General features: G+C 32.6%; 1 protein-coding gene across 3 annotated transcripts in view; it reads right to left on the bottom strand.

Annotated features, from left to right (window-relative positions):
• EFR3A (EFR3 homolog A) overlaps positions 1-20519 on the bottom strand; it is a 99292-nt gene that overhangs the window by 37263 nt on the left and 41510 nt on the right. For all 3 annotated transcript variants that reach the window (XM_069465399.1, XM_069465398.1, XM_069465400.1), the window contains 7 exons: positions 20030-20180; positions 17940-18061; positions 13618-13767; positions 11895-12032; positions 7636-7714; positions 3821-3956; positions 1601-1768 (listed from right to left, as the gene is read on the bottom strand). In XM_069465399.1, coding sequence (XP_069321500.1) covers positions 1601-1768; positions 3821-3956; positions 7636-7714; positions 11895-12032; positions 13618-13767; positions 17940-18061; positions 20030-20180 — 944 coding nt within the window. The remainder of the gene's footprint in view (positions 1-1600; positions 1769-3820; positions 3957-7635; positions 7715-11894; positions 12033-13617; positions 13768-17939; positions 18062-20029; positions 20181-20519) is intronic.

Below are 20519 nucleotides of genomic sequence, written 5' to 3' on the forward strand. Positions count from 1 at the left end.
TGTATTAAAAAGTAAAAAAAAAAAAAAAAAAAAAAAATGGTGGGGAGGAAGGAAGAAAGGGAGGGCAGGAGAGAGCGAGGAAGGAAGGAAAAGCAAAAAAAAAAAAAAAAAAAGCATACATTATTAAAACCCAAGATAACAGCATCAAGATCTTGGTCTGTAATTCCATTCCCCACTAAAAAGAACCACAGCTCCTTGGAAAAATGTCTGATTCCAGGACTGGAGCAGAAAGTATAAAATTAGTCTGGAACAGCTTACCCAAGTAAGGCAGTGCTCAAAAAAAAAAAAAAAAAAAGAGTGGAGGGATATGTTGAAGGGGCTCCTACTGCTGAAATCTGGGACAATTTGAGCACCAAAATAATTAAGTACAGTAATGAATTATAAACCCTACAAATATAGATAGATCTGTAAGTTCATACCAATAATAAATAAATAAACACATGCATTCCTCCATACATACAAAGGTAGAAAAAGGGGATCTTGCTTACAATACAACACTGAGTGGCAACTAGTAGCTGTGGAGGAGTGCTATAGTTTAAAAAACCATCACTCTACAGCCATCATAATAAAGACTGGGTTAGGCAAGAATATAAACTGATGCTCAATTTACGAGGAAGTCTGAATGAAAAGCAGAGTATCTGCATGATCTAAAAGTGTCTTCTCAGAGAATGCCTATTATTTATAATGGAAAAAAACTGAAACTGTACAATGGAGGAATAGGACAATGACTTGATTGAGTGATCAAAATTAATGTAACCAACAAGGAATAAGCACACGTTGTATACCTCTGGATGTGCTACCTGAGAACATGTCATGTATGTAGTATTCCAGCTAGGAGAGCATAACCTGAATTTAATCATGAGGAACCACCAGACAAAACTAAATGAGGAACTGTCTACTTTTTTTTTTTTTCCCCAAAAGGAGGGGAAGGACTTTATTCTTAAGAAATGCCCATGTCATAATGGAAATGTTCCAGACTGATGGAACTAAAGAAATATTACAAATAAATGCAATATATGATCCTACACTCGATGTCAAATCCAAGAAAAAAAATGCTATAAAGGACATTTATTGGATGAACTGATAAAACTGAAATACAGAAAATTGATTAAAGTACTGTATCAATGTCAAATTTACTGATGTTGATTACTCTGGTTACATAAAAAAATCTTTACTTTTTGGGCAAATACATTGAAGTATTTACTGATAAAAGGCAATGATGTATGCAACTTACTATATGGTTTAGAAAAAAATGTATATGTGTGTATGTGTACATATATTTTTCCACATATACATATGCACACATACAAGGGAAAGAGAAAGAAAGAAAGAGAAGGGAGAAAGATGGAGAGAGAGGGAAAGAGATCACGATCACATACAAATGAAAAAGTAAATGGAATAAAATATCAACAACAGATGAATCTTGGTAAAGGGTACACAGTGTTCTCTGTCCCATTATTATGCTTGTTTATTTTCTAAAAGTAAAGCTTTTTCAGAAGTCTGAGCTATCATTCATCTTTGAGAAGAGTCTAGTACCTTACATGAGAGCTTTTTAAACCACTGTTTTACATGATAGTCTTGAAAAGTGAAATGTACTCACCTATTGTTTGGATGATAGCATTCTGCACAATCTTCTCATCATTGTCTTTGGAACTTGTGCTGAAGTTGGTACTGCCTACAGATCCCCCCTGTAAATAATTTGCTTCAAATTCAACACTGAGACGCAGATGCTTCAAAAGGGTATTGAAAACTTCCAGCACTGTAGGCCCTGTAAAGAATTATTTATGTGAGCAGATATACTTCTTTAGTATTGCATACTCAAAATCAATTCTCATATTTCTCAACAAAAATTTTCTGGTTGTTTTCTAAACTGCCAAAAATCTACAATAATTTATGAACTAACCAGTTCATTTTTAAAAATAAGTAAATGAAAAATATTTAAATAAGAAAGTGTCCTCATTATGCCAACAAACATTTACTGGGCATGTATCACAAAATGTATATGTGCATGTAAGAATTACCAAAAACTTTCTACATACTTAATCTTGTCTGTTGAAAATAATGTATACTGAGATAAAATTTAACTCATTGGGTTAGAATTCCTAAAATTATGATGGTAGCATTGAAGATTTATTTTGCATCTTTTGAGACTGAAGAAAGAACAATTTGCCTCAATTATGAGGCAGAAACTACCCAATTTATCAAATTCAGGTTAACTAAATTTTCAGTCTTTTTTTTCTATAAATTCTCTGCACATGTTTCTATATCACTGCTTCTATCACACTATATTTTAATTAGTAGATTTCGTTTCTGACTTTTACTCTTGATTACAAGCTTTTCTAGAACAGGCAGCCATGCTCAAACACTTCCTTGAATTTATAGAGCCTAGCGCATAGTTCCTAACGTATTAGGTATTAATGAGTGTGATGATTCAATGTATCATCTGTTTCATTTCATATTTCAAATTAAATAGCTTGTCAATTAAGTAATCTGTTTTCATCTCTTTGAGATAAGTTACAATTGCTTCTCAGCCTTTCGGCTAAGATCAAGTGGAGATAAGTTACAAGATAAATAATAATGAAAAGTTCATACCCAAAATGTCCACCTCTATCTGACACTGAAAGAATATTAGAATAGAGTTAGCCCTCCATATCTGTGGGTTTCATATCCAGGGATTCAAACAATTGCAGATCAAAAACATTTGGGGAAAAAAAAACCCACAATAAAACATAATACATTTTAAACAAACACAATATAACCACTATTTACATAGCATTTACATTGTACTCGGTGTTACAAATAATCCAGAGATGATTTAAAGTATATGGGAGAATGTGTATAGGTTAACTGTAAATACTACGCCATTTTATATGAGGCACTTGAGTATCCCTGGAGTTTGGCATCCGCTGGGGTCACAGAACCACTCCCCTGCACATACGGAGGTATGACTACATTTCATTAGCTGATATATTTCCACATTGATTTTGAAGCAAAGAAACCACAATCAGATTCTCCTCCTAACATCTGTATTTCTGTTAGGTACCCTTTCCTTTCTCTAATCACATGTAAGGTGAAATATCGTCATCTGTGACCTGTCCCTTCTTCTTGTTACTCCTACAATCCCTATTGACTTTACCTTGTCATTCCTGTGGCTATTTAAGGGCAAGTTCTTTCCCTTATGCCTACAACTGTGACAACAGCTTGTGATTTCTCATGTGTCCTACGTTTTACTGCCAGGTGAATTATCCTATAGCACGTCTCTCATAGAGATTACTGTAAATCTTTAAAGACGGTCAGTCAACTGTAGAACTATGTCCACAACTTGGTTACAACTTAATTTTAAAGCTGAACTTTTAACTTTTCTAACTTCTAAACTAACACCACACATTCTAGCCAAAAGGGACCACATAATATTTTGCTCATGCTAATTCATTTTCCCTTCTTTCTCTGAATCCTAGTTTCTTTATCGTATGTAGTCAAAGGCCTGCCTTGTATTATAGCATTAGGTGGAGTTGTCTAACTGAAAGTAAATTATCAGTTTCTTGTATCTATATTCTCCCAACATTCAGTATGTAATTGATACACAAAAACCTTTATTAGGAGAAAGAGAGGAGAAATTGATTTGAAGGAAAATGCTTAACTGTGCACCAAAGATGCCTGAAGATAATCACATGAACTCAAATTTCAAGAGAAATTAGAGCACAATTAAAAATGTGTGGAAATACTCTTAAAGAGTTTTTCATATACTGCTATGCCTACTGAGAAAACACTTTGAAATAGATTAAAGCATTATTTTATCCTATTTTTTTCTGGCACTCACCTATGGAACCTTTAGCAGCAATGGCGACAGCCTCTAACAGAACCTGAATAATACCTGCTCGAACCCTTGGAGAATCATTTTTACGAGCATCAAGGTGTCCTAGAATCTCCTGGATCACATGGTGAGAATACTGAGCCTAAAGGAAACAAAATAGTACAAAGGTGTATTAACAAGTACGTGCATCCTGGAAGAATTCATGAGAATAAAAAACCATGTGACACTTAAATGTCCAATTATAGGAGACTGGTACTCATGTCATGAGATAATATGTAGCCATTGAAAACCATTCCTTTGAGGAATAAACAACAATACTAGAAAATATTTATGGTACCCTCAGTGAAAAAAAGCAAACTGCAAAATACTATGTTCAATAAAATTTTATCTAGTTTGTAAAAAGTAAATAAGACTAGAATTATATATAACTAAATATTAACACTAGTCGTCACTGAAAAATTTTTATTCTCTTTATACATCTCTGTAATTTCACAAAGAACATGTATACACTCTTATAATTTGATAATAGGACAAAATGCTGTTTAAAAAAAAAAATACCAGATCATGACATTTGCAGTACTTCTTCCTTACCCAGAGTATGGACACCTAACTATGTTAAACAGATAAAACTTTCATCTCATCAAGAGCCACTATCAAAATGAAAATCTTATCAATGTGTACCTGAAAAAATTTAAATCAAGAAGATATCAGAAGATTTGGAATTTATAAAGGCAATTTTAACACATATAAAAAAATTTCATCAATCACAGTAAACGATACTATGACCCAAACAACAACAACAAAAGCATAGCCAGAAAAATGTTTAACTCCAGTGAATAGATTTTTTTTTAACATAGTAGCAAGATTTTATTTTTTTTTAAACTTACACCTATACCCATGAGTCATGAGTGGGTCTACTGTTCTGCACCAAGTTGTAAAAAGAAAAGCACCTGTGGCCCTGAATCTCCCTGACTGTTTTCCTTCCGTGAGGCCCCACTGTCCTATTTTCAGGCTGGTTATCATTCTCTCCTTTGGAATGGGTGGTTTTATGAGCAGCAGCCATGTCTTACACATAATTAATACTCTGTCAAAAAGCAAGACTTTTTCCTTCCATCTCTATCAACCTAACAGATTTCATCTCCAGGTTATTTCTAGCATTTCTGTCATAACATATCTACTTTTGTAACAACCCAAGGTAAAACTAAATTTCCATTTTCATCTTTACTTTGTTTTATCTCAAGCTATGTTAAAATAGAAGAATGTTAGACAGACAGGCACACACACATAATCTAAAACTGAACTTCTTGTATAGGAGGCATGCTTTTGATATGTGAACTTTATGCAATTATTAGAGTCTGCTTTATATGTAAGGTAGCCATTTGATTTATTATCCAAACCAGGATACTTAAGAGAGTAAATCAGGGTGTTATAATAATTACATATAAAATATAGTTATCCTAACCAAATCAAGGCATGTGTTCACTCTACCTATAAGGAACAATTCAAGAATAATATCACGTATAAAAAAAGAATACAGAGTTAAAGAAATGAAACTGGAAAGATGTTATACCTTATATTACAAATTAAGTCAGGTTTATTAAGGTTTTATTTACCTATTATAAAATCCACCCTTACACTCAAGTTTAAGGCAATGCTAATGGATGAACAGGATTAAAAAGCAACATAACATAATTTACCCATGTTCAAATTCTGGCTCCATAATTTCATAGCTAAAATAGCTCATAGCCTAAGAGAGAGTTACTCAATCCCTCAGTTTCCCTCATCTCCAATATTTAGATATAACAAGTTATTTCACAGTATTGTTGTAGCAATTAAATGAATTAATTTGTACAAAGCACCAAAATTGTGTCTATTATGTGAAAAGTGCTTGATAAATATTAGTTTTTATTACTACTATTCAATTGGTGACTCCTGTGCTAATATATGACTATACCATTGAACACAACAACAATGATGACAAAAGGCATTTCATTCAGAAGTAATTAGATGCAGGCACTCTTCTAAGCACTGTATACGGATTATATGCACAAACAGTTCTAGGAGGTGGGTTCCACTCAGGTACTTTGTGCCCTTCACAGTGCAAATAAAGCAGGTTTTAGTAACTTGCCCAAGGCCATGCAGAAACTCTAAGGAATGACATAAAAGTGACTCTACTCTGATGTCAGAGCACAGCTCTTAATCACATTTTATGACCATCAACAAATCAATTTTGCACAAAAGGTAAGCTTTAGACAAAATATTTTCCCTTCACCACAAATGCCCTACTATATATGAAACTGTATCTACGTAAGCCCTTATGGATATAAATTCTGGTTAGGGCTAGCTAGTTTATTTTATGGAGAGAGATTGAAATATTACCTAAAAATGATAGCTATACTAATTTTATAGTAAATGACAATCAAATCTATCATAAGTTTTAATTATACCAGGACAGTATAATTAAACAGAAATTCCCGTTCTGGTGTATACTACTATTTAATTCTTGATTAACAGAGTTCATAAAACATACATTATAATTAAAGCTTTCTTAAGCAATGCTGTGGACCATAAATAGTTTCATGAACATTTAATCAACAAATATTTATTGATTCCTAAGTTTTTTCAACTTTGTAATTAACTTTGTTAATTTACTTCTTGCAAAGAACAATTTCGTCTAGCAACTAAATCTGAATGGAGGGTGAATGAAGGAGGAATACAAGACTGGAAAAGACCAGAACAGCCTTAGATTATGTCCACAGATTGCCAGATCTACTTCTTACTTACTAAATTAAAATTAAACTTTAAAAAATTATTCTTCCATATCTAAACCAGCTTTATAGTAACTATCATTTATTGAAGATCTACTTTATGCTAGGCACGTGATATCAACCTTAATTTAATGGCTAATGTAGATGACGAGTCCTGTAATAAAATGATCAGAATTTGAACCCTGACTTCACTTTCTTTGTGTCCTTGAGTGAGTTACCTGACTTCAGGAAAGGTAAGTTTTCTGACCTGGAAAATAGAGATTACACCAATATCCACTTCATAGGGTAATGAGGATTAAATGACATACAGCATTTAAAGTTTTTAGCACACTCATGGGGCACAACCAGCACTTGATAAATGGTGCTTCTATTTTAATATATAAACCATTTAATGCATGCATTAAAATCTTCTTTACAGAGATGAAGAAGCCAGAGCTCAGAGAGATTGAATAATTTTCCCAGTCTCATTTAATCAGTAAACAGCATATCCAGGATAAACATCCTGACATGACCTATATTAAAATCTGTGCTACCTACAATTTTTATCTTCTCTAAAGTAATGATGACTTTTTAGGGCATTAAAAATGTAAATAGTATAAAAAAGACCTGATATGCCTGTTGAATTAGGAGCTAACTGGGTCTGCTGAGGCTGTAAGAGAAACCAAGGTGGTCCTCTGCAGTAGGTAAGTGTTTTACTTAATGCCCAATAGTAAATATTCAATAAACATGAGCTGTTATTATCAGCTATATGCTGCTATAGTCAATGTGAATTCTAGTACCAGTTCATCAGTGAAATATAAATACATAATATGTGCATTAAATAAAAGCACAATAAAGAGCACCATCATAAAATTATTTGGTTCTTTTTATTAGCTATTTTTTCATCTTGGCAAATAAAAAAATAAGTGGTAAATGAAAATAAATGAGACAAAAATAGCTAAATTAAGAACATGTTTTATATCCTATGTTTTCTGTATCTGTTTGATGATGTCCTTACCTATACAGAACCAAAATTACTTATATAAATATGATAAATAGTTAACAAGACCTTACCTGAATGGAATACATTATAATTTTAAAGCAGTGCACTGCAAATTCATTGGGATCCCACAGTTTGTGATGATCTAAATGTCTGCAAATAACAATTAAAAATTACTTTAAGAATTCACTATTTTTATTACACTTTCTTCCTCTAGAACCCTCAACAATGGAAAAAGCTTAACAGTCAGAATATTATTTAAAAGAAAACCAAGGTTTTAATTTCTAGAAATATGATACATATTTTCCCCAATTGCCAAACCCTGTCATATGACAACAATAAATTATTAGACCACAGTCATCTCTGGTATATTTGGGAGATTGGTTCCAGGAACCCTACCCCCTGCCCAACCCCCAAGTATATCAAAATCTGTGCATACTTAAGTCCTCTAATCGGTGAAGAGTCTGAGAAGTTAGCATACTAACTTCTGAGAAGCACTGTCCAAGATTTATATACATAATTTATTTCTCATAATATGTTTCCAAAGAAGGTTGAGTGTTTTATATCGAGGGGTCACTGAGGCACAAGGAAGAAAAAGTAGAGCCACAAACTCAATTGGTTGAGATGTTAAAAAGTTAAAAAAAATAATAATAAATTTTCCCCCGTATCTTGAGGACACTCATGCATAAGCATTTTTAAAATGAACTGAGCATAACATATACCTAGTTTGAATAAAAATTACTTTAATTCCACAATATGTGTACTAGAGGGAGATTTAAGCAGAGTAGGACTAAGGGGCCAAATGAGGTCTAAAAATTTCTCTTTACTATTCCTTTGGCTGGAACAACAATTTCACTCAGACAGACTTTTGAGGGGAAAAAAAACACTTCTTATTCCTATTATATATAAAAATCCTGAAGATAGTATGTAATGGTATATAAAATTTCTAGTAATTTATAAAATAAATAATGTTAGACTTCAAAGAAACTTCCAGTGTCTTACTTCAGACTGCTTCCTGACAACCAATGGTCAAACACACGAGTTCACCCTCTTCTACCAACTTTTGTGGAGAAGTTTAAGGAACAAGGACTTTTATCTTTTATCACACCTTTTGACATTTGACATCCAGATGTCTAATGTTATTTCCAAATGTCAAAGTTTAATTTCAACAGGATTTTTAAATGTTGAGAAATAACTTGGAGCTAAGAATTTTCTCATGAAATCTTCAGAAATACAGAATCAATCAAGGCAAAGAACTTGTAAAATATGAGTGATAATAGCTTTCCTTATAGGGTAACTATACTGCAAGGATTAGATAAGATAAAGTAAGTGAAATCACCACACACAGTGTCGGACAATGTACAATGTGAACTCTAACTCAATCTTTCTTTATTCCTCTTTTTCCCTTCTACCCCACTCCCTCAAATTTTTGCCCCAGTACTTACAAACACTGATGTGATGTTTGTGCTAAAAAATTAGACTAAATTTTGTAGTTTTAAATATTCAAAAGGATTTTTGATAACAGAGTGACCATAATCTTACTATGATACACCTCTATGTGTTGCATTTTAATTCTATTAAGCTCCCCAAAAGCTGAAATTTTGAACTGAACATGTTCCCGTTAAAAAAAAATCACAACCATAGTTTGCAAAACATAAACTGGCAGATTCTTAATAGTCAGATATTATTTAATAAGAGAAAAAGTATCTTCTGTAGGAAATATATCATTAAAATTACATTTACCTTTACATTAACAATTTCTCCTTCATTATTAAACTTTATAGTACATGAAAAAGTATGTAATAACATTGATACACTAATATGAAAATATACAAAGAAATTTTTATTACTATATTGTACTACATACAACGATATAGAAAGTGAAGTTTTTCTTTTATTCAAAGTAAAGATGGTAACTGTGTGACATACTTTAAAAAATCAGTAACTCATAAAAATCTTCTGGTATTAGGAAGACTTAGTTCCAAAACAAAAGTATTTCATTTCTAGTTAATGAATGACTATACAAAATGACTCTTAAATAGGAAATAATCTGCTCTGGAAATTTTATTTGCAAAGAATGCTTTAGTTCAACATTGAAGTAGGTTTTTTATTTCAACTGATAACTTGATCTTGTAAAAAAATGATTAAGTAGAAATTTTTTATCAACAGTGAGCACGAGATACATTTTTCAGTACCTAAGAATATTATACAAAAAACTAGTAATGTTTTTTTCCAAAGAAAGGTAAATAGGGAAAACTGTAGGTTTAAACTAAATTAAGGGAGAATTAGGTGGAAAAGAATTTTAAAACCTCCTGAAGTAAATTGTTTAGCATTAAAAGAGGTTGTAAAACTCCCTGAAATTAAAATGAACTTCTACTCTTCTAGAAAGTTCAAAATTCACTCTGCTCTTAAGAGACAGAAAACTAAACTTTATTTACCTCTTCAGGTGTGATACCAATTACAGTTCTTATACTTTCCTGTTGAGAATTTTATTATAGTAACCTCGTAACATACTGACCCTGGCTCAAATCCATCCTATATAGCTCTATCTGATTAACTTTATCAAAGGATAATTCTGGCCATTTGAGCTAAGATGTCTGCTATTTACCTACAAATAAAATTTTGAGATCTCTACAGTATAAACTTTCTTCCTCTTATCTCATACTAACACCTTAACTGTATCTAATACTCCACCCAATGTTATCATTGTCTTGTGCTTACTGTTAATTAAAAATGTGGTATTCAAAATTTCTTTTGAATCATTTATTTTCTTTATGAGATCAAATAACAACTGAAATTTAAAACCTACTTCAATGTTGAACTAAAGCATTATTTACAAATAAAATTCCCAGAGCAGTTTTTGATACTTACCTTCATCTATCTCAAAAGATACTGCCTCTAAATTCTCAAATTAGACAAGAATTCTTTGTTTTGAACTGCTAGAGCACTTTTTGGCCTTTTCTCATAATCCATATATTGCAATTCCATATCATGCATGTGATTCACCCATCAAGTTTGTTATTCATACATATGTTCTCCAAATACCTGGTATCTCATCTGCAGAGGGCATTTGATATTTAATTAACTAATCATAATAAATAACTAATACATAATTACATAGTATTCAATTAACATTTAATTTAATTAATTAAATAAAGTGCATTAAGTTCTTTGTAGGAAAAAATACAGCCCACTTTCAGTCACTCAACTCAATACAGTTTATTTGCTAATTTCTTTCCTCCACACTAGCTCTCTAGATTTTTAAGGCCTTATAGAGTATCTCTCAGTTAGTAAGAGTATTAAAATAAAAATTGGAATTCTGATGTTAAGTCAGCATATCTGGACATTAAAAAATAAATCTACCTTTAGTATATTTGACACAATTCTGATTATTTTTAGTAGCATTTCCACAAGCTCACAGAGTCTCTAAAAAGTAGATCTCAATATTTTTTTGGGGGGTGGGGGGGGAATTACAAATCCCTTTGAAAATCTAATGATTCTCTGATTTTTAATATAATTTTGTGGTTTACAGATTCTGTGACTAAAGCTCGACTTTGAACCCTTAGTCCAAGAACATCTGTCCTAAAGAATTCTGAATGTTACCATTGGAATATTTTATATGTGCTGTAAAGCCATCATTATCGTCAGAAGGAGAAAAGGACAAAGTGAATGTTAACAAAAGAAAGACTAGCAAAAATGTCTAGAAGTTACACAGAAATAATATATTGCAGTCATATCTGGTGAATAAGTTAGAAACACAAAAGCTTGACAAGGCTTGAGAAAGAAAGTCTATGTAGAGAAACTCAAAGTTCATAAATGCATTTTGTCTGATGAAAAGCATATAAGTCCCAATGATATATTTAATATTCTTGGTCTGATTAGTCACTAAGTAAAAGATGAAATTTACTCAGAGAAGTGAATGTGATCTAAGGCAGTTCAGCCATGGCAAAAAGACAGCCAAGAAACAGAAGCCAGGGAATAGGAGGAACTGATCACAGAAGTTAGTATAAAAATATTTATCATACTGGACACTCAGTTTAATATTTCACTGCACATACACATTTCAAGGCCTGTAAGTTCAAGCTAAATGTTGCACATGATATTAAGCACATTATTACACTTCATTTTAGTTTAAAGGGAAAAAACTAGTTCAATGGTTGAACCAGTGCTCAACTGTATGTCTGACTCAATTCTGTACTACTTCCACACTGCTACACTGCTTCTATCAATAATACACTCACACGAGTAAAAAAGTGTTTATCCTCTGTGAGTAAATGAGCACAGAACTTACATAGCAAAGTCACAAATAACCAGGAAAACACCAACGACTTACGCAAAAACTGGTCTAACAGCATTATTCATATTTCCAAAAGTAGCTCGACCCAGTAGTTCTCTGAAACAGTTCTCAGCCAGCACAGCGGGGTTCTCTTCTTTGTCAGCTGCAGAAGGAGAAGAAGGAGGGCCTATGCGACTGAAAAAGAAAGAGAAATAAAGAAAAACTAACATAAGAATTCTAATATTAGTTCTAAAGAATATACGTCTCAGAAATGTTAAAATAATATTTTTATACCAAAATAACTTTAAAGCTAATTCTGACTTCATGAATTTACCACCACCAAAGGTAACCATATAATCTTTCAAACAGAGAGAACTAAATTCAGCTGTGCAACTTGTTTCTAACTAATAGAACATCTTTTACATAAAATACCAGCTTGCTATTTGTTCACTTTCATATAACTTCTCTATATTTACAGCAAAATCTCAGTAAGAATGCAGTGCCCAGAGACCACCTTTAGGTATCTCCAGTTTAACTACAAGAGGGCAAAAATAAAATAAAGTGGAAAACTATGAGCTTACCTGCAAATAAGAAATAAATTTTAAAAGCTAATTCGAATAATTACATACATAGATGTCTTCAGTACACAGTACAAGATGTGTTTTGTTCACATCTTGAAACATTATTTTAGGCTAATATATTCATGTGAAATAATAATTTAAAAAAGCGTATCTGTGGAACTGGGATTACACCATGAGATAATACAATTTCTTAAGACTTGACAACAAAAGATCTATTTCCTGTAGTTTGCTTATGCTGACACTGGACCCTAAGAGCCATAACTATGGAAAAAAATGGGTTCCCAACTAGCTAGTGACCTTCTAAATAGTAAATATTTCAGATACGGAAATTTTCATCTCAGCTACAGTGCCAAGAATAGAAAAAATATAAACGGTGTTAAAATATACCAAGTTTCACACTTTAGGAAAGATTTCCAAAGCTGGAGGCAGTCACATCTAAGGAATTAAGCATAAATCCTTTCTGTAATTATTGTAAATTTAAATGAACATATAAGTGCTACCATACAAGTGTCAGTTACATCTCTTTTCTAGACCACTTTTATTTTGATATCACACATATAATCATTAAAATTATAAATAAAATTTAAATTTTATAACCAGAATTAAATTCCTTTCAAATTTGATTCAGATTTTGCTCTTCAAACTGCAAGAAACAAGGAGATCAGGATAATAAGCCAAACTGGAGAATCCTGCTTCTGAAGCTTAATCACACATTATCTGTGTGCATGGCAACAGAAATTGGGGGTGGGGGGAAAATAAAGGGTCTAATCTTTTTGTTGAAAAATAAAACAGAGTGAATATCTATTATTATTATTTTGTTTAGTTCTAACTCCCTGTGAAAAAGCATGCTGGATCTCTAAAGAATAACAGAAATTGAGCTATAATTTTTATTTCTCACACTTGCAACCTTAAATAGTGTTAATTAAAATAGCAATTTGGATGCTCAATAAACAGCAAGTAAAGTACAAACTTATTCTGAAAGAAAATAAAGCCTTAAGTGTATGAATAATAGTCTATGGTTTACTAATGTTTCACTACAGACTAACAATTTTTCCAGAAATATATATATTTTTAAACTCACTTAACTTTACAAAACTATTATTTACACAGTATTAAAGACAAAACTTTCTTACCCTAGCAAGCACACACACAAATATACAAAAATAACACAGCTTCAACCCTCACATCTTATTCAATACCTGTCAACTTCTTCTATCTTTTGCATGTTAAACAGGAGGGATGGAACAATTTTATCCATATGTTGAGGTTCCCAAATGGTAGCCCGAAGTTCATCATTAACTGTTTTGCGAACCACGCCTTGAATACCCCTGATTCCAGCAATTCGGATTCTATAAATAAAGAAAATGAGCTATTAAAAAATTTTATTTAAACAAGTCTGTTTGCCTAAGAGAATGGATGTGAAGTAAATACTGCTATCTTAATAAAATAAAATATCTGAAAATAACACACTAGTCTAAGATATTAAAATCTCAAAAATTTCAGGTACACACACAAATACATCCAAAATAGGCTTATTTGATTATCATCTTTTCAAAATCAGCATTTATAGCTTAAAAGGACTGTAAAATATAGAGATGTCTAGTCCATGTATTATTTTTGAAAAAAATCCAAAGCACAGGTTTTACTAAGATGATGATGATTATAATAATCCAAACTAATATGAACTAGATGCTCTGCATTTTCTTCCTAGAAGTCTCAAAAGCTGAACGGAAACAGGATTTCACTGTTCCTGAACACCTTTCATGTGTCTTCAGACTTCTCTCAAGTTCCTCTCCTGAGAGCCACTCACCTCCTTTAAGTTCAACTACATGGAAGACTTAGGCTGGTTCTTTGAAAGGTATGACAAACAAGATCAAAATGGATAACCTCAGCCATATATATACATGCGTCTATAGACACATATGCATTAGCATATAATAATGTGATCACATGACTTAAAATTTATCAATAAAGTGACAGAATGCTGCCCTATTCTCCCATCCCAATTCACAGTACCCAACTTCCTCAAACTCCTCCTCACTCTTAAAAAAAAAAAAAAAAAAAAAAAAGAAAAGAAAAATCTATAGGTTCAAAAATGAGAGGACAAGTAACTAGACAGCAGAAAGCAGCTTACAAAAGCTGTAGAAGAACAAAGTCTCAAGCAGAGCTAACTCGGCGGCCCATTTGTCTCAAAACTTCTTCCTTCTGGCCCAATATGATTGTTACTTCCTCCCTTTTTTTCTAGTATTTGAAATACCAATTAGAGGTTTATTCAGCTTACCTAGCATTGTCTTCCAAAAATTGTAGATAAGTTTAAAGAATCAAAGATATGAGAAAGGGAATGATACTGGCTTTACAAACCCATGGGGAGATAATGCAGATATTCAGGAGTAGCAGATGGAAAATGGGAGGTGGCAATAATATGACACTGAACAGGTGAGAAAAATGAATTGGAAGATATAAACACAAAAGCTCCCTGTTTCAAAGCTGTGTCTACACATGCTGCTTTCTAAAACATAAAGATCTTGAGACACTCTTGTGCAGCTATCACAGTGAGCAAACCTAACATTCCTACAAAAGGTGTCTGCTTTACACACCTGCTGCTACTCCTTGGGTGAAGAGAAGACCAAGCACAAAGTGGCACAGAACATATGAACAAACATGTTGACACACGTATCATGCCTTGTGATACAGTAGCCTAAATGGAGTAGCAGCAGATGCTGGTGCCCTCCTTATGGTGAGGTGGTGGGGAGCATGATGGTAGCGACTACCAGTAACTACTACAGCTATACAGCTGGTATCCAATCCAGACCTAATATCTGGCCCGTTAACCAGCACATTTTAGCCATGAACCCTAAAGGAATTTTACAATTTTTCCATCAGTAAAATAGAACTGTCATACCTACAGAAAAAAATGTTGTAAAGACTTAAATGAGTTAATTCATGTAAAGTGCTTAAACAAATAATTGGCACACAGTAAGCACTCAGTATTAGCTGCTCCTGCTGTTGTTGTTAACCATTATGATGATGATGATGATAATGACGATTTCCACCACAGCCAAAGATTCTTCAGAAAATTAGAGTTAGAGCTTAAGATTGTGATGTATGATTTTACAAGTGGGAACAAGTTTTACAAGGCAAACATTTTAAGAAAATCCAAATAGTTACCAGCTGCATCTCCTACTGCCCACATGGCCCTGAGTCTATTTGCTAGGGTACTGTGAAAAATAAAAGGATTGCTAATAAGTAGCTAAGTTAGAACCTAAAAGTGAATATAAATACACCTGAAGAAAATCAAAGGGGCTTTTATTTAAGGCAAAGCAGGAAAAAAATTGAACCCTCTAAATATTTTACAGCATTTTAGTTTACTCATTTGTTTTACAGTGAATTCAAATGAAATGTTGCCATTATGGAACTTTAAATAGCATATAATATTGGGGGCTGGGTGTGCTGGCTCATGCCTGTAATTCAAGGTAGGAGGAGAGCTTGCAGCCAGGAGTTCGAGACCAGCCTGAGCAGCACAGAGAGATCCCCACGTCTACCAAAAACTGAAAAATTAGCTGGGCTTGATGGTGTGTGCCTGTAGCCCCAGCTACTCAAGAGGCTGAGGCAGAAGGATTGCTTTAGGCCAGGAGTTTGATGTTGCAGTGAGCTGGGATGACACCACTGCACTGTAGCCTGGGTGACAGAGCAAGATCCTGACTTAAAAAAATAAATCATAAAATATTGGATAGACCTAGAATTATGAAAAAATACTATAATAAGCCTTTTTATTTATATAAAGAAAATTTCAAATTTCTTTCTGTAAACATTAATGAAAAACAAGTGGAAATATGACAAGATATTTCACTAGGGGGCGATAAATACCTAAAAATAAGATACCTTATGTTAATTTTTAATTTCTTAAATGTATCTTTCATAAATATTATGGGTATCAGAAGTATTTCCACATACATTGGTTTATATGTGAAATTTACCTTAACCATAATTTGAGAAATGTCTATCTAAAGAAAAGCATACTATTAACACATTCTGGATACTTTCTGTATTTTAAAAGAAAGCAAAACTGCTAAAATCTTGGGAAAAAACTGCCATTTTCTTTAACTAATCTTTATATCTTCTTGCCTCATTAACTTAACATCAGTCTTTGAAGACAGGGAATAGTTTTTATAAAACATTTTTAAAATGTCCTTTAGGGAGGGAAAACAAGGATTTTAATGGTAACTGGGACAAACAGGAAATTAATTATTATAAATAAGGCAATTATAGTATCTCTACCTCTAAGGCTTTATATTTCATAATAAAGAAATAATAGCAGGACTCTAAATGGTCTATAATATACTGAGGAAAAATTATACCAACAGCATCACAGAAAGAAACCATCTCTTATATTTGAAAACAACTATTAATTACCTCTCAGCTTTCTTTCTCCAAGTAACTTTTACACTTGTTTACACTTGTTTTCATTTCATGTTTGTAAACTAACACCGTAGCTTGCATGCTCCAAGCTAGTTATATTTCTGCATATCCCTTTATTTATTTTAAAAGAAAAGTAAAAATTACAAAACACGGAATATCTTGATTATCAACTGCATATAATAACTGCCTAAATTCAGGTTGATTTCTTGCTTTTTAGGTGTATTATAGTAACAAACTACTTTCTATATTTACCAAGGTCATTTTGACTTTAATTCTTAATTTTAAAGTTTCTCATTTCTATATAGCTATCAACCTATAGATCGTGTTTGCAGATAAAGTATTTAATTCCAGATTTTTACTAGGATACATCTAGAAGAAATGCTTAAAAATATCCCAGACAGTTGTTATGACAACCTCACACTGACAATGATTAGAATACATTCATTCAATTCATCCAATTTATCTATTTATTCATTCAAAAAGTACTCCCTGAGAGCCTACTATGTGCCAGGCACTCTCCACAATGCTGGCGACACAGCAGTCCTCGAAGCACAGCCCTCGCCCTCCTAGAATTTCTATTCCATAGAGGAGTGAGAAATACAGAGAGATGTAAGAAGGTAAAGGTAACTGCAGGTGGGGTGGGAGGGCCGATATTTAATAAATAAAGGGCGGCAAGGAGAGGACTCTTGTGATAAGGTGACATCTGAACAAAGTGAGGTAACAAGCCATGTGGGCACCTAAGGAACTGTTCTAGGCAGAGAGACTAGTGTGTCCAAAGGACCTGAGGAGATGTGCCTGAAGCATTCAAGAAACAGCAAGGAGACCCACATGCCCGGATTAGAGTGAAAGCAGAAAGAAAGCAGAAATGACAGAAGGACAGGCTCTGAGACAGGCAGAGGGAACATGAAGTAACATTCTAGGGTCTACTAAAGACTGAATTTTGGTAAGTCGAGAAGCCACTCTCATTTTGCTATTTCAGTCTATAACTTCTAACAGCAAAGGAAAGTTATATTTTAGCCATATTCTTGTTTCCTTTGGTAATCATTATGTAATATGTACACATGACATCCACCTATATATCATAAAGTAAAATAATACATACTCTGTTCGTATTTCTGGATCACTATGACAGGAGTGACACATGGCGCTGAATCGAGATACAAAAAAGTCATAACGTCTGTGATAGGATGGTGTATCTTCTTCAATATTTGCAAATTTGACAAACTAAAAAACAAAAATAACAATATAAACAATATATACATAACCTTCTTTAAAGTGTGGAACAAACACACTTAACTTTCATTAATTGTTACAATAACAACATCCAAATAAGAAGCAAATAGAATATCAAATACCACATAAACACAAAAGAAACTTTTTAATAATAAACTTTTAGAAAACAAGAGCAGGAAAGCAAGAAAAGTAATCTATGCTTTCCCTAAGTCTTAATCTACAGTAATGACAAGTATTTACATTGCAAAGAACACAAGCTTTGGGGTAAGACAGACCTAGGATTGAATCCCCCTGTTATATACAGCATTACTTCATGTGTCTTTGGACAAGTTATTGAGATGTAATTCATCATGCAGAAAACAGGAATAATATTTGCAGCTTGAAGCATTTTTGTGAGAATCATATGACATAATATATGTCAGGTACCTAGCACATACAGTATTATTTCTTTAAAAAAAACCTGAACAATGTTGCATATTATTAATATATATTACCATTATGTATTACTTATCACATAAGTAATAAGTAATATATACTATAATATAATTTATATATAATATGATAAATATTAATAAATATTATATAATGTATATAATACAATAAATATAATTATTATATATAATTTATTGCTATTGAACATTTTTCTTTTTTGAATCTGCATATATAGGTATATTATGTTATGATCAATAGTTTCCTGTATGTGAAACAGAAATACATATTTATATATATTTATATGTACATATTTATACTTTACAATATAAAAGAGGCAAAACTTAAAAGTTTTCCAGCACAAAATGTCTGAAACAAAGGAAAACCTAAATAGTATCCATTAGTGTCATACTGAGTTGGCATCAGCAGGAAGACGCAAATGTCAACAAATTAAAATGTACAAAGACCATTAATAAATATAAAAATATTAAATCCGTACAGTCATGTTTGACAATAGCTGGCACTCAGCACCACTAATAAATTAACATTAAGCCACTAGGGAATACTAGATCAGTAATGTTGGTCAAGATAATATGACATTTCATTTAACACAATTCACTCAAATCAAAGCAGACAATTGGGGAATTTGGTCTTTTGCCCAAATGACTCATGAAAGTAATCCTAATGGTATTTCTGGCTCCAAGTAAAGAAACTTCTGGGAATGTACACTAAAACTTTTTCCCCCACCTATCAAACCATTTCCCCTACACTTTCCTCACCTAATTGTGAAGGAAATAGGAGAAGCCTAAGTAGCTCCTTTGTCTAAAACTAAGCTTGTCACTATCACCTAATTGCATTTGGAAATATCCAATATTTTCCCTCTTAAATAAACAAAATCATATTAAGGATTTTTGAGTGAGGATTTTACTCATTTACTCTCACTTTTTTAAAAAAAAGCACTATACTACCAATAATAACTGTGTTTCAAGAGCTTCATATGTATTAACTTATGTCACACGATAATCCTATATGAATGGTACTATTATTATTCTCATTTCACAAATGAAAAACAGAGGCAAGGAGAAGTTAAATAACTTGCCTAAGATACAAGCTAGAAAGGGGCACAGGCATAATTCAAACTGGGCAGTTGGACTCTGGAATCCATACTGTCAGCAGCTCTTATACTTCCTCTCTCTATAACAGAAAATAATTATCCATAAACAGCATATGTGATATATGATTCTGTCAGTTGTTGGTAAAAATCTGAATGGGAACATACAGTATTCACATAGGGTTGAATGCCTTAAACACTGCAGCAGACTCCAACCTTTCTGGCACCAGGGACCAAAGTGTTTGAAAGACTGAAGATGTACTTTCACAATAAAAATAAATCAAAAAGTGTCACAGTGAAATGACAGAGATATCAAATGTCCAACTTTAGTACTTAAGGAAATCAGACATTTCATACTTAATAACCTAATAGATATGCTAATTAAACTTAAAATTAGTAAGAGAATAGTTTTTACTCACAGAATTTGTTCCAAGAACTTGAAGCTTTGGTTCCCCTGATTCCAGCAGCTTTGCCACCATATGAAGAAAACTTTCTACAAATGGCTTGATGCTTTGAGAATGGCAAGCCATAAGAAGTTGGTCCAATGCCTCCATAGCAATTAAAACGTACCTAAGTGTAAAGGAAAAAGAATGTCAAACCATTCTACTTCTTTTAATTTTCCCAAGTACTTTCCATTGAAACAACTGAAATAAGTATATTTAAGAGAGGAGAACAAAGAGAGGCAAATTTAGTAACAGCACTAATGATCTTAGTAGATTATAAAATAATCCTTATGTTGAAGTATACTAAAACTACACTGTACTACTCCATTTTCTCCTTAAAACAACTCTCTCAGAGTTTCCTTAACATTACCTTTGTATTTTGCTTTGTAAATATGGACATTTTCTGTTTTCCAGACTTTTACCATATTTATTTGTATCTGATCCAAAATAGTTATTAAAGCAATGT

Source organism: Eulemur rufifrons, chromosome 3 (genome assembly GCF_041146395.1).
Source record: "Eulemur rufifrons isolate Redbay chromosome 3, OSU_ERuf_1, whole genome shotgun sequence".
NCBI lineage: Eukaryota > Metazoa > Chordata > Mammalia > Primates > Lemuridae > Eulemur > Eulemur rufifrons.